Source organism: Cimex lectularius, unplaced genomic scaffold (genome assembly GCF_000648675.2).
Source record: "Cimex lectularius strain Harlan isolate CLEC.00 unplaced genomic scaffold, Clec_2.1 scaffold289, whole genome shotgun sequence".
Lineage (NCBI taxonomy): Eukaryota > Metazoa > Arthropoda > Insecta > Hemiptera > Cimicidae > Cimex > Cimex lectularius.
The window spans coordinates 13,078-27,475 of record NW_019392889.1 but is presented as its reverse complement, the minus strand read 5'-3'; the positions used below and the strand labels follow the sequence as shown (position 1 = coordinate 27,475).

The 14,398-nt window shown below is 31.7% G+C and overlaps 3 protein-coding genes across 3 annotated transcripts; 2 read left to right on the top strand and 1 right to left on the bottom strand.

The window, feature by feature from the left end:
* Nucleotides 1–704: 704 nt before the first annotated feature.
* LOC106666562 (DNA-directed RNA polymerases I and III subunit RPAC1) lies at nucleotides 705–2,041 on the bottom strand. Its single transcript, XM_014393846.2, has one exon. It carries the CDS (start codon nucleotides 1,915–1,917, stop codon nucleotides 928–930), a length of 990 nt encoding a protein of 329 aa, XP_014249332.1. The 5' UTR covers nucleotides 1,918–2,041; the 3' UTR covers nucleotides 705–927.
* A 2,455-nt stretch (nucleotides 2,042–4,496) lies between these two features.
* Nucleotides 4,497–6,668, top strand: LOC106666456. The gene is made up of 3 exons (XM_014393656.2): nucleotides 4,497–4,606; nucleotides 4,676–4,705; nucleotides 6,355–6,668. The coding sequence occupies exons 1-3, from the start codon at nucleotides 4,571–4,573 to the stop codon at nucleotides 6,610–6,612; spliced, it is 324 nt and encodes a 107-aa protein (XP_014249142.1). The 5' UTR covers nucleotides 4,497–4,570; the 3' UTR covers nucleotides 6,613–6,668.
* Nucleotides 6,669–10,855: 4,187 nt separating this feature from the next.
* On the top strand, nucleotides 10,856–13,199 carry LOC106666510 (putative GPI-anchor transamidase). The gene has a single exon (XM_014393765.2). It carries the CDS (start codon nucleotides 10,978–10,980, stop codon nucleotides 12,004–12,006), a length of 1,029 nt encoding a protein of 342 aa, XP_014249251.1. The 5' UTR covers nucleotides 10,856–10,977; the 3' UTR covers nucleotides 12,007–13,199.
* Nucleotides 13,200–14,398: the final 1,199 nt, after the last annotated feature.

Here is a 14,398-nt window from a genome sequence, read left to right as displayed (position 1 = left end):
ATATTATATATGGGGATGGTATTAAGGATACTATCCGCTCATTGGAAGACATGTTATTGCCATTCATGTCCATCCCAGTGCATAATTCCTTAATTCATTGCAATCGACTCGATACTGCTAAGAACTAATAGGTCATTGCTACAATTCCTTTCCCTGGATTTTCTTTGTATCCCAGGTCATGTCGATTGAGTGGTTTGTTTGCATTTGAAGATGATAGGAGTGGCTATTTCTTCTTCCTCGCTGAAAAACCTACAAATTCCACACGGTGTAGTTTTGTCATCTCTGAACATCCTGGTCAGCCTATTCACACTAATTTGGTCTGTCATAGTCATTTTTGCATTTTGCCGCATTCATTCAATGTTTGTGTGAAAAAGCAGGCAAGGATGATCAGAGATGACCAAATTACATACTTTTTTCTACTACCTGTTCTCATATTCACTTAATGATAATGAGGATATTCTTGTTGTTTGATTATTTTAGTTTGCCTATCCTTGCTGGTTTTGTCAGATACATTTCAGCAATACAATTCAGAGCTTGATCTGATAGAAAAACCGGGAATAAGCAGACCAAGATGATCAGAAATAATCGAACAAAAGATTTATCACCTTGCAACCTCACTACAATTTCTCATCATATGTTTTTAAAAAGAAATTTTCAGTTTTTAAATTTTAGGAAAATTAAACATTGAAATAAAAACAACTGTATAAATTATTTAGATATAATTTAATATTCGTGTAATATTCTTCATAAATACAACTTTTTTTCAGATTGTATACAATGAGCACGAGCACATTAGGGAAAAACTGTAAAAACCAAATAATGCTTTTTCTTAAAAGTTCTTACCCTTTTTCATTTATATATGAATGAAGGTTTAGCATAAAGTTATGTTACTTGATAGTCAATTTAAAAACAATGAATTAAAACAATTTAATTCTCTCCGACTTTTTTCACTTCAGAAAGAGCGACAGTACATTTCTTTTTTAATACTTTAACAGCTTCCCTGAATAACTCATGAGGAGGAATGTTTACTACTGATTCTATTGAAAATATAAAATGATCTTTCACTCTTCCAATTACAACACTGTTTCGTAAGTCAGGTTCGTTCAGAACATTCCTACTACACATGTCAAGCCTAGGATTGTCCACAACGGCCACATTTTTCCCTTTCCTGCTTTCAATCCGTATGACACCTTTTGAAAAACACTTTTGAAGCCTGAACGCCTTCTCGCCTTCGACTTCCTCGACTAATTTGATAAACGGCAGGAGCCTGTAAGAAGCGGTTCCAACCGGTGAAAATTTAGCATGGTCCCTGCCGTTGCTTTTAATCGCAGTCATCTTAACATGAAGTTCATGACCTGGCCTCATTTTCAAAAGGAGAATATCATCGTACATGGGGCCCATGTCTTCTTCTTTATAAAGTGAGCTCTGTCCGCCGTAAGGTACCCATTTGATATCTTTGGATAATATTTGATGATTAATGTACATATCTTCATGCCTGTAGTGCCCTGCTCGGCAGTGTGGGTTTTTAGTGCATTTCACTTTAAGCTCGTAGTGCAGAGTGTCTCGATCTGTTCCTACCGGATCGCCTGGTATTCTGTACTGAAAAAGCCTTGCGTCTGCTTTAAGGGGGATCAGACCAAGCCTGTGGGCCATGACTTCATCCTGCATCACAGTCTTGTTCTGATATACTGTGACTTTTTCAACAGCCATAGTGGGCACCTCGGACAAAAGGATCCTTCTGAAAGAGTTGATCATCGCTGCATTTATTCCAATCATATCGAATTCAATTTCTTCCTTGTTCGAATGGATCACCTTCACGTGTAGTTTGTCAACGTAGCTTTGAAGATCCCAATTATCGTTGATTGAGGAGGGCGCCGGCCTCAGAACATCTTCGCCCATAACCATTACATCGTCCATTGCGATGGAGATAAAAAGTATTTTAAAAAATATGCATATTTACAACAGTACAATAATAATGAAGAAAGTCTTGTTTTTATACTTCAGCACGTGTAGCATTTTCAGTACATAATTATTTTCACATATTATAACCTCTCTAAAAGTGACCAACGGATTTAAGAACGTCACAGTCTGACGTCACCTTGGCGCAACATTCAAATTTATTCTCCCACAATTTATTCATTATTTTTAAAGAAGCGTTTGATAATTTTAACTTTTATTTTAAAAAATTCAACCAATATAAGAATTGTGTTATGTTCTTTCATAAATCAATATTTTAATTTTTTTATACTTGCACTGGAGGTGTTTCAAATCTCTCTTTTGGGATCATTTTAAATTATTTTGAATATAAAAGAAATAAACTTTAGTCCACCCACTCAGCATAGTTTTGTTTCAAAATGTTCTGTTTTTACAAACACAGTGAAAACCTCTGGACAAAAAACATGACTCAAACATTCCAACCTTCATTTCTCCAGGGCTTTGATCGTGTGTCTCACAAACTTTTAATTTACAAACCGGAGGGGCTTGGGATCCATAGTACTTTCCCAAATTTCTTGAAATCATACCTCTCTGACGGTATTTTTAAAGACAAAGTTGATCAAGCATAAATTCCTATACAGTGCGGAGCGGAGTTCTGCAAGGATCGTTCTTGGGTCCAATTATATTCATCGTTTTTACCAGTGATATAAATGACTAAATTCACTGTGAAATCAGTACTTTTGCAGATTATACAAAGACATTCACAAAACTCTGGACTGCATTCGCTGTACTGCAAAAGAGCATTGATGATATTTCTGACTGGTTCCTTCTTTGGGGTCTTAATCTCTACCCTGACAATTGTTCTCCATCTGTGCGCTAAAAATCATGTTTAACCCGCAAACTTGATAGTAGTTCTTTGGCCTCCAGATCATTTCAAAAAGACTTGAGGAAAACATTATCAGAAAAATGTGTGGTGTTTAGTGATCATTAATTAATGATTATTTGAATATCATGAGATGCGGTCTGGTGTGTCATAAGTTTAGAAAAACATTTTCTTTATTGTGCCAATGTTTTGATCTTTATTGAGATTCATCTTCAAGGCCTCAACATTGTTTAAATTATACAAATACATGTAGGAAATGAATGTAAAAATGAATTTATACAATGATAGAAATTTTAGACTCAATCAAAGTATTTGTACTCACTCAAAGTGTTTATTTTCTGTGTAGTTGTGTCATACTGTCACGTATAACATATTTACACAGAAAATTTAAAAAACATAAAAGGCCGTTGTCAATCTTGAGCACTTTTGACTTCAATAATAAGTTTCATTATTGAATTAGTTTGCAAGGGCCAATTGTCTGTATAATTAGAAAAATCAAAATCGATAGGGATTGCTATGAGACACCTCATTATTTGTAGTTTAGTCATTTTTAATAATTTTGCTGTGCCTATCTTCATTGGTTTTGTTTGTGTCATGCATTTTGGCCTTTTGTTATCTTCAGTGTTATGTTTGTGTGATTTTCTTATAAATTTTTATAAAGTGTAAAGCAAGACTAAACTAATTAATATAAGGTGAATTTAAAAATGTAATTTAATATAATTTAAATAACTATTTGTTTACTTTAAAAAGCATTGTATTGTTTTTTAAAAGTACTATTTTACAATAATAGCATACCTACATGACTCAAAAAGAAAATAATTATTAAGGTAAGTTTTTATATTACTTACTTGCCCTTTCTGATATAATTTGTGATCAAATTTGATAAATATGTATTAATAATTAATTGGTTGGCCCTATCCAAGTTAATTTATGATTTATTAATAGATTTCTCCTTTCCTTAAACTTTACCTTCTCAAATTTGTTGGAGTGAAAAAATTCATGTAAGTATGATGAATACCTGTATATAAATTTAATTACTTTTTATACTCTACACTAGTTCATTTACATCTTCCAGCAGCTACAGATAACCTTTTCTCTTAAGAAAAATAGTCTTTGAGTATCACAGTCCTACAATTTGATTTAGAACTAACCAGTTTAATTTAGCTTATGCTAAAAGTATATAGTTTTGTGGGTGAATGAAGAAAAAACACATGTAGACAGAACTAGTGAGAATATATGGACCAGGATGATCCTACATAAATACTATACATGCTTCTCAGACCAAGAAACAGTCACAATTTAAGAAAAGAAATTTTTACCCGCTTATTATAATTATATTACATTAAAATTAACTTAGCTTGACTTCATTTAAACTATGTGATCTAATGAAATGTGTGCTTTTATGACAAAAAGTATGAGCCAAGGGCATAGTGTAAATTTTATTTCTTTCAGTTATTGTTATAAAACATTATTTTAGTTTTTTTTTTTGTGAAGTATGTGACATTGAAATATACCATGGTCTATCAACACACAATACATTGTTAAAATTGCAATCAAGATTTATTATGTAGTCACATAAGATCATGCCATCCACATCCGGATAAGTTAAATATGACAATGAATATCCTGCTTCCTCTGGAGCACTCAATCAAATAAAGATTTTATCTATGCTATATATATACTTTATTAAACATCCTATTATTTCAAACTATTGCAAACAGTTAAGTGCAAATTGTACAAATCATTTCAGCAATGAAAGTTACATTAATTTTTACAGCCTGCTTTATGGTAATTCTAATTTGTTAATAAATAATGAACTACTATTTATTAATGCATTGTTTTTAATTTTTTTTATAGGCAGCAGTTGCATCTGCTTTGCCTCTTTATGTAAGTATTATTATTCAAATTAAAAATTAGAACTTTTTAACATAAATATATTTACTAAATAAATTAATTAAACAGACCAAATATGAAGGAAGAATATATAAAGACCAAGATGTTTAGAAACAATCGAACTCCAAACTAATTAGTTCTATGACTTGATATAATTTTAAAAGCACAAAAAGAAATTATTCATATTAATTGATTTAAAAAGATAGAATTAAAAAATGTAATTAATACACATGAAATTAATATTAATTATTGTACATTGTATATGCTTTATAAACATTCCTAACTCTACAATTGAGTGACTATCAATTTGGCTTTTGTAAAAAATAAATGTAGAAAATGATTATAATTTTTTGTTTGAATTATTTAAAAAAAAATTAAATATTCTATTTTGTTTTCCTCTGTTGAATGTCTTTTCACGTAGTTTGGGACATTTTTATTGCGCTTTTTCAAAGTTTTCCTTTATAAATTGTCTTCTTTTTTTATTTGCTTAAATAAAAATTGTTTATATTGATTTTGAATAATTATTTATTAAATTATATTCTACAATTCAAATATATGTTTCATACAGAAGAAAAACATTAGAAAAGCGCCACATTTTATTTCAATAGTAAACAATAATAATCATTCACTACTTTCGTGGTCCGCTTGACCAATTAATACATGACAATTAATTAAGGTTTTTAGTTGAGATGAAAAAAAAGTTAATGGCACGAGAGGGATTCGAACCCACGACCTTCAGCTAGATATGCCGCTGCTCTACCACCTGAGCTATCCTGACCTCGATCCACTCAGACATCAACTCCCCACCTCAACCCCACCTCAAGGAGGGAAAAACTCATAAGGTGGGGTTGAGATGGGGAGTTGATGTTGACGATAGCTCAGATGGTAGAGCAGCGGCGTATCTAGCCGAAGGTCGTGGGTTCGAATCCCTCTCGTGCCATTAACTTTTTTTCATCTCAACTAAAAACCTTAATTAATTGTCAAATAATAATAATAAATAAAAAAATTTAAAAGCAAGTAAATAAAAAGTGATGATGACCTAGTAGCAGATGCCACATGAATTGCTTTTACGTAAAATGTGTGGTGATTAGTGACCGTTAATCGATAATTATTCAGAAATCGTGAGATGCGGTCTGGTGTAAGTGTGTGTGTCACCAGACTGCATCTCATGATTTCTGAATAATTTTAGGTAAAACTTAAATAGTTTAATTTTTTCTTAGTGATAGTATGTTTATATATAGTATGTTTTATAATGTTTTATATAATTTTTTATATGTAAATAAGGGTGTTGCTCAGGGATCAGTTACCAGCTCCCTTTTACATTATCTTCACTAATGGTTTTTACATTAATTTTGGACATTTTCTGATGATAATTGGTATATTTTTCCATTAATTACTTGAGTAATGATTAATTATATTAAATGAATGTTTACTGATGGACCAAAACATCTGATTGAACAATGACAAGACCAAAATATGGCTTTTGGCCTTAACTCCAAATTTATCTATTTTGTCACTTTGAGCTCTTATATACAGTATATTCTTCTCGAGTTAAGTTGCTTAACTTGTAATATTATGGATAAGTCTATTTATATATATTTTTTAAATTAATTTCATTTATTTTCATAATTAACTTTTTTCAGTCTGAAGATGTTAATAAGGTTGATGGAAAATCAACTTCAATCGATTCAATGGACTATCTAAAGTTTGAAGATATGCCACAGATGCCGCCAATGCCACCAATGCCAGAAATGCCTACCGTGAACCTTGCAAGGAAAAGCAAAATGGATGATATGAAGGAAAAAATGAAAGAGAAGGCAGAAAAGGCGAAAGAATCGTCAGAAACCGCTAAGACAGCCAGTGCTGGTATGGCAGAACAGGCAAAGGAAAAAATGGGCTAATTTTGAAATAATTAAATATGATCGGTTATTAAAAAATAAAATCTTCTTTACACATGTACCTGTTTATTTCTCCTACAAGTTAACAATACAATGACAAATTAAAATAATACATATGTAGCCTTGATTTAAAAACATATTTTTTGTTTATTAAGTGCAAAATCTATGTATTACAATTAATTAGTGGTAGTTTAATTCGTGGAAGAAAAATCACCATAGAGGCAGATAAAATTATTATTTTATAGATTTTGGTTATATCCCACTGTCAGCCATATGTATAAATTGTACATTACATTGTTGTGGAAGAAAACCTTCAAATATATTCTCTTAAAAATAATGGCTTTTAATTTGAGATGGGGTTTGACTTAATTATTTATTTCTGGTGAAGGTTCATGCTATAAGCAATATTAGCCCTATTCCTATTTCAATAAATGAAGAATAGGATGACAATCTAAGCAGCTTCTTCATAAAAGATATAAATAATTTTAATTAATAGATGTTGTGCTATTAAATACTTTTAATTTTTCCCTGAATGTTACTAGATTGTTTATTAATTCATCCCATTTTGTTCATGTCAATTGATTTTGATTGTTTATGTTCTTCCTTACGATTTTTAGTAAACTATATAAAACCATTTTTTTTTTTTTTTTTACCTCCTTATTTTTTTTATATCGGTTAAATTAGAAATTGTAAATTTTAGATATAAAAAAAACTGCTAATTAACAACATTCTTAGAAATTAGACAATAATAAGCTTATCTAATTTTGAATATATACTTTAAGCAGAAATAACTTCTCCATGTTGCTGGTTGTTAGGGGTGGCAATGACTGAATTTGGCTGGTGATACCACATGAAGGAAGACCCCTAAGTATGATACAATTTTCAATAGACAAAGGAATGGTATTGTCCATATGTATTGATATTGAAATATAAGATCTCTGGATTACTAGAGTCATAAGTAAGGCTTAACTCTTCAAGTCCTAAATGTTGTTGATTATCGTTTAGTTCAATATTGACAATATTTGGCTGACATTTTGGAAGAGTCGTACAGTTCTCTGTTAGAGTATAACACCCTTTTGTCGTTAATGTTGAGTAAATACCCCTTGTATTGGCTTTATTGTGGTTCCATCATGGTTAATTATACTAATATTTTCTTCACTGGGAAATATAGCTAAATTTTGTCATGTGAGTGTCAAATGTTGACAGATATAATGAGAGTATTTACAATATGACAAATCACCAGAGTGAAGTATTGCTCAATATTTTTTAAAAAAGGATTGAACACCGCACTCACTCCATGATTCATCTTTTCTATTTATTTGCTAGTCAAAGCAGTAATGGACACAATCAATAATATTACTTCCACTTACTTAAAATCTGTTAGTAAACAAGTACCTATAAATCTTTCTTATAAATTAAGACTTTCATGCTCAAAAATCAACAAATCAATCTGGTTCAATTCCCAATGTTTGAAATTAAATCTAACCCCAAAATTCAATCTTGCTAAATTAAATATTAAGAACTGTTCAACTCTCGTACAACGTGCAATGCCAAAAAACCATTTTAAATAATGAATTACATAAATTGTACAATCAAAGAGATACAAAACGTTTTTATCAACATATTGTACACATTAGGCTTACCTCATTATTGTCTCCAGTAGAACGGGACGAATTCGATTATGACACCTGATCAAAATTTAAATTTATCATTGATAAAAAACAAAGTATATTAGATTAAAAAAATTAAAAACTTAAAGTACGGTACACTTAAAAATAAAATATTCATAAAGACCCAAATCACCAGTTAAATTTTACCCAAGGGTTATAAACGTAACAAAAATGGTACAAAATAAAGAAGAAAACAATTTATTAAACAAAGGCTTAAAATTGGTCCTTAAAACAGAATTGGATAGAAAAAAATACTATCCCTTGGTTCATCGGTAGATTGTTGTAACATAAATACAAATATAAAATATAAATGTGCTGAAATAATTAAAGAAAACTTGGTAAATCTAAACGTTAAAAAATTAAATATCCCATGTACAATTAGGTCTATTGATAAAAGGTTAAAAAGTAACAACAACGTTATTTTGAAAGCTGATAAAGGAAATAGTATAGTTATCATTGAACAACAAAATTACATTTCTAAAGTTGAGGATTTCCTAAATAATACGAGTGAAAAGAAATACAAACAGATCACACCTTAAAATTAAAAACTAGAGAAAAACTTCCTGTGATTAGGAACTATTTTTTTAAAAAAAGGATTGAACATCGCACTAACTTCATCATTCATCATTTCTATGAAGTATTGCTTTCAAACACAGGTTGTTCTGATGTTGATTGATGATCATAAATAATTAGACTTAATTTTTTCAATGTCTAGGTACGGTTTAGGTCTTTTAGGTCATTATATATCTAATGGCAATCGTAATAAAAAAATTTAGTTATAGTATAAGCAGGCTTGACTTATATTTTAAATAGGGGTCATAAATGTAAAGTTTTCAAGTATGTCAATGTATATTGTACTTTTCTTTGCAACTGAGGATGTATTTTCGAGATCCCTCTTTTAAAAGAGTTTTTAAAGTAACCCCAGCATAGGTCAATAGAGTTCAGCATTGGAAATAGTTGTAAACTTCTCCATTAGGTTCAAACATTTATGTTTTTAAGGGCGATGACACACGGAGCGGTTTTGACCGAAGCGTTTACCGCGAGAAAAATCGAGGCGGTGAGTCGTTCATTGTTGTTGCATTTAACCTGACAGACGTAGCGGTCGTAACCGCCTGTCGGTTTTCAAACCGAGTCGGTCGGTGGCGGAGACGACCCAACGCGTCGGTTTTGAAAACGCCAGGCGGTGAGTGGTCCCAAGTATTGCATCAGCCCTGACACACGTGGCGTTTATTTGAGCTGTTTTTCTTGTTTGTTCCCCACTTTCTTGAGGGGTTGTTCGTTTGTCAGTCTTCTAATTTACTTTTATGATGCAAAAAATAGACGTGGAGAAAAAAATTTGTAATGCGGCATTTTATTTTACTATGTAACTCGTCAAAACTGCCCATTTACAACCTGGTAATGTTAAAACATTCTTCAGGGTGTTTCCTCATCTCTGAAAACAAATTCTTAAAATGCCCTCTTTCGCTTCTCTTCTCGACAATTGGATGAACCCACATTCTCCTGTGTTTTTTCTCCATTCTCTTCTTCCAACGATAGTACAACAGACACCAGAAGTATCTCTTCATCCATGGGAACTCCATGGGGAATGGGCCAATGCCAGTTCAATAAGATTAATAAATAATAGAATTTTAGCTAATTCTCAACTTCCTGACGCCTAAGCTTTACATATTGATACTTAACCACCACTAAAAATGGGGGGGGGGAAATCTAAGTATTTACAGATTGTACGGTGCTGTACAGTAACACAACCGTTTTTAAAACGAACTCACCTTCCTCCAGGGCCTCTTTTAACTTTACAACTACTTGAAAGTACATCACCTTATAATTAAATGATTTCTACAGCTTTACGGGTACAAAGTATGCGTATGACTGTCGGTGATACATGGTAGTAACTAGTTTAATAAAGATTTTGTTTTGAATATTATCTGGAGGAGGAAGGGGACCTCGTTCAAATCCCAGCTCTGTGCCTTTTAAATTATAGTATGAAAAATGAAAAGTAGTTTAAACCTTGCTTGACTCTGAACAGGAATTACTTTACTTTTATTGATCAGAGAGGATTGATTTTTTTTTGTTGGGGGGAGCGAAACGGGAATCGAACCTACAACTGCAGGATTTAAGCCGAGAGTCTGACACGCCTACTCGGCTACCCGAGATCCCAGTTAAATATAAATCAACTTAAATATTTATTTTTAAAGACTATTTTTCAAAACTTCATAGAGAAAAGAAAACCGAACGAGACGTAGTGTGTAGATAACTGTGAGATTTCACTTTGTAGCCAGTTCCATGGAATGTTCATCAAAGAAAAAAAAAGTACTACATGGGGGAATAGTCTGTAATGCTGTAACTAATACACGAAGTTACAAACAGTTACAGAACAATATATTTATTAAACAGGACTTGTTATACAATCTGCAAAACCTTGCGACGTTCAATGCTTATATGCACTGCTATAGGATACATTTAATAACTGAGAGAAAACAAAACCGCTTCGGCCAAAACGCACATCATACCGCTGCGTGTGTCACAACCTAGCAAAACCGAAGCGGTAAACGCTTCGGTCAAAACCGCTCCGTGTGTCAGCGCCCTAACATAGATGGAACCTCTCTGAATCTCTGATAACCGTACCGAAGCGTTTGTACTTTGTTTAGTGATTGTTTTACGGCTGAAAATAGTGTTTTAGTACTTTTTTCTGGGCAAAATGTTAATTAAACGGTTAAGGTACATCTTAGCGGTGTTTTTAGCTGTATTATTCTCCTGTCTAAGTTCAACCCATTGTAGACACACCAATAATTGGGCTGTATTAGTGGATACTTCTAGATTTTGGTTCAATTATAGGCATGTCGCGAATGTTCTTTCTATTTACAGGAGTGTCAAAAGGCTGGGGATACCCGACAGTCAGATTATACTGATGATAGCCGACGATATGGCTTGCAATCCACGAAATCCCAGGCCTGCAACCGTGTTCAACAATGCCAATCAGAATATTAACGTTTATGGTGATGATGTTGAAGTAGATTACAGAGGATATGAGGTGACTGTGGAAAATTTCGTGAGGCTGTTAATCGGTCGCCTGCCTGCCGGCACGCCTAGGTCTAAACAACTTCTTACCAACGAAGGAAGCAACATCCTGGTTTACTTGACAGGACACGGTGGCGATGGGTTTCTAAAATTCCAAGATTCCGAAGAAGTGACCAGTCAAGAATTGGCAGACGCCGTTGAGCAGATGTGGCAGAAGAGGCGTTACAATGAAATATTTTTCATGATCGATACATGCCAAGCTGCGAGCATGTTTGATAAATTCTATTCGCCTAATATTTTAGCTGTTGCGAGCAGCTTGGTGGGTGAAGATTCTCTTTCGCATCACGTCGATCCTGCCATAGGTGTCTACATCATCGACCGGTACACATACTATGCACTTGCTTTCTTAGAACGTGTCCAGCCCAATAGCACTAAAACCATGTTTGAATTCTTGGCTGTCTGTCCAAAACGCGTTTGCATCTCCACAGTCGGCGTGAGGAAGGATCTCTTCAAAAGAGACGTCAAAAAGGTCCCTATTACTGACTTCTTCGGAGCGGTTCGCAATGTTCAAGTTATGGATGAACCGTTGAACATTCCATTAGAAGAAAATGAAATTTCATATGTCAAAGAAGAAAATTTGGGATATGAAGACATAGATTATAGATATAAATCAATTTTTCCTATTGTCAAACCTAGTCTTAGTAGTTAATTAAAGAACATTCTAATTTTATTATTAATAAACTGTGATACCACCTCAAGTTTATACTTATTTGTTCATAATAATTATATTAATTCATTAATTTATAGTTTTTTAAGCAAATTTAAAACTTAGAATAAAGGAATATTACTTCATTTACTTCTTATTTCTAAGTACATCATTAATTAGTATTTTTCTTAACATAAATCATTTTCAATGGATCTACAACTCCTCATAGTTATTATTTCTAGATGAAAGTCTGATCTATCGCACAACTAAATCAATACCTCTGCCAATGTTTGTGTAGTGCTTATTCTCACAGGGTCATACAAACTACTAAAGATGAAAACCATCATATGATGATCAAAATTACTCATATGAATATATAATAAAAAATATGAAATGATACATTTGATTCTGGTTGGAAAATAAATTATGTGATCATTAAACTCTGCAGGGGCGTCAGTGACCGCAGCGGTTAAGGCATTGACATGATGCTCATCGCGGTCAGATAAAGATCCCGAATTCCAATCTGGCAGCCCTGACTTCAAACCCATCATTTTTACAAATGGGCTGTTTTTCAAAAAACACTGACACCCTGAGGGTTGATATGACCTCTACTGTTGCAAACCCTCGTAAAAAAATAAATAAATAAAATTAAACATTGCGACAAATTATTTTATTAATGTAAATTATAAAATTAGCCTTATATGTTTAGCCATAATCGACCATTTTAAATATCTCAATTATACTTTTTATCTAAGGTCTTAGTTGAGATGAAAAAGATAGTCACGGAACGGGGATTCGAACCCACGCCCTTCGACTGTAGCATGTTGACCAATAAGTCAGGTCAATAGAAAATATTCAAATTATTTTCGTCATATACAGTGAAATTATATTTGCAATAATGGCTGTCTCAACTTTAAATATTGCTATTTTGTATTCATTGTTTGTTAAAAGTTGAGTACCAATTTAATTTTTGAATAAATTGTAAACATTCCACAAAAAGTTTTGATTTAGATGATGGGTGAAAAAAATTACAACAAAGCGTTCCATGGCGTAAAACATTTGTACATCAACCATTAAATTTTATTAAATACAATCCTTGTGTTATTTATATATACTTGTAATTTTTTTTTTTTGTAACTTATCTTTAAAACCTGTAAATATCAAGGGACCGATCAAATAAAGTAAAACAAAACATATTCAACAGTTTTTTTATTGTTTAATCCAAGAATCTTGTACTTAAGAAAAGCTGAACAAATTACAAATTTTATAACATTTAAAATGTTCTCCAAAATCGCTTTCTTATAATAAAATAAAATTTATTATTACTAGTGACCCTCATTTTAAATTACCCAAATCCTACACGACATACAACCTATGAATTAATTAATAAATCAATTTGCTCAAAAACTAAATTGACATAGAAATAAATAGTACACGACTCAAAATTAAACGATTATTATGTATGTACAATAACAAAATACAATTAAAAAGATTGAAACAAGTGGAGCTGTTGCTTAAAATGTTTTGTTTTAAATAAACATGGTAACAATTTTCATTTATTGAGTAATATCAAGACATTAAATCACAAGGTTTTTTTGCCACACGACAAAATTGAATTAATAAAATAGATGCATATTTTTACAAAAACAGAAAATTCAATTAACACCAAAATTGTATTACAAACAAAAATTTATCGTGTAATCCTTCTTATTCCTAAAATTCTACACGTGGCGCTTAAATTGCTTCTACTCTATAAAAGTGGAATTTTCAAAAATCTATAATTATTTACATTCTATATTAATCATCGTTGTTTCTTTTATGAAATTATGTATAATAACTTTTGTACAATTTCCAACTTTGAGGCACATTGTGTTTGTTTTTTCAAAGGAACTAGAAAGACAAACTTGATTTTATCTTAAATAAAAGAAAAGTATTTTTGAAACTTATTAATAATTAGGCCTTTAAGATCAAATAAACTAAAAATATTGTTTGGTACAAGTAAAGAAAAAAATAAAGCACAAGGTAAAATGATTTGTTTTCTTTAACCCTACTAGTTAGCTATGTTAATACCAAATAATTTATACATGACTAAAATATATTAGACATTTTGTATGCAGTTGAATTTGGGTTATTTCAGTGAAGTTTTACTGGATCAGATCACTCTTTTGCTATAAAAATGTCTACTGCGCTTACAAAAATTACATCTTTTTTGTGAACAAATATAAAATATTTGGTCGTTCATTCAATGATTACAGTTGTACAACCATAGATAAAAATAATACAAGATTAAATAATGATGATATACAGTTTCAATTTTTTAAATAAAATGAATATTTTCTTTTTAAGGGATTTCCTGGACAAATAATTGTATTAAAAATGCCAAAATTTTAATCTG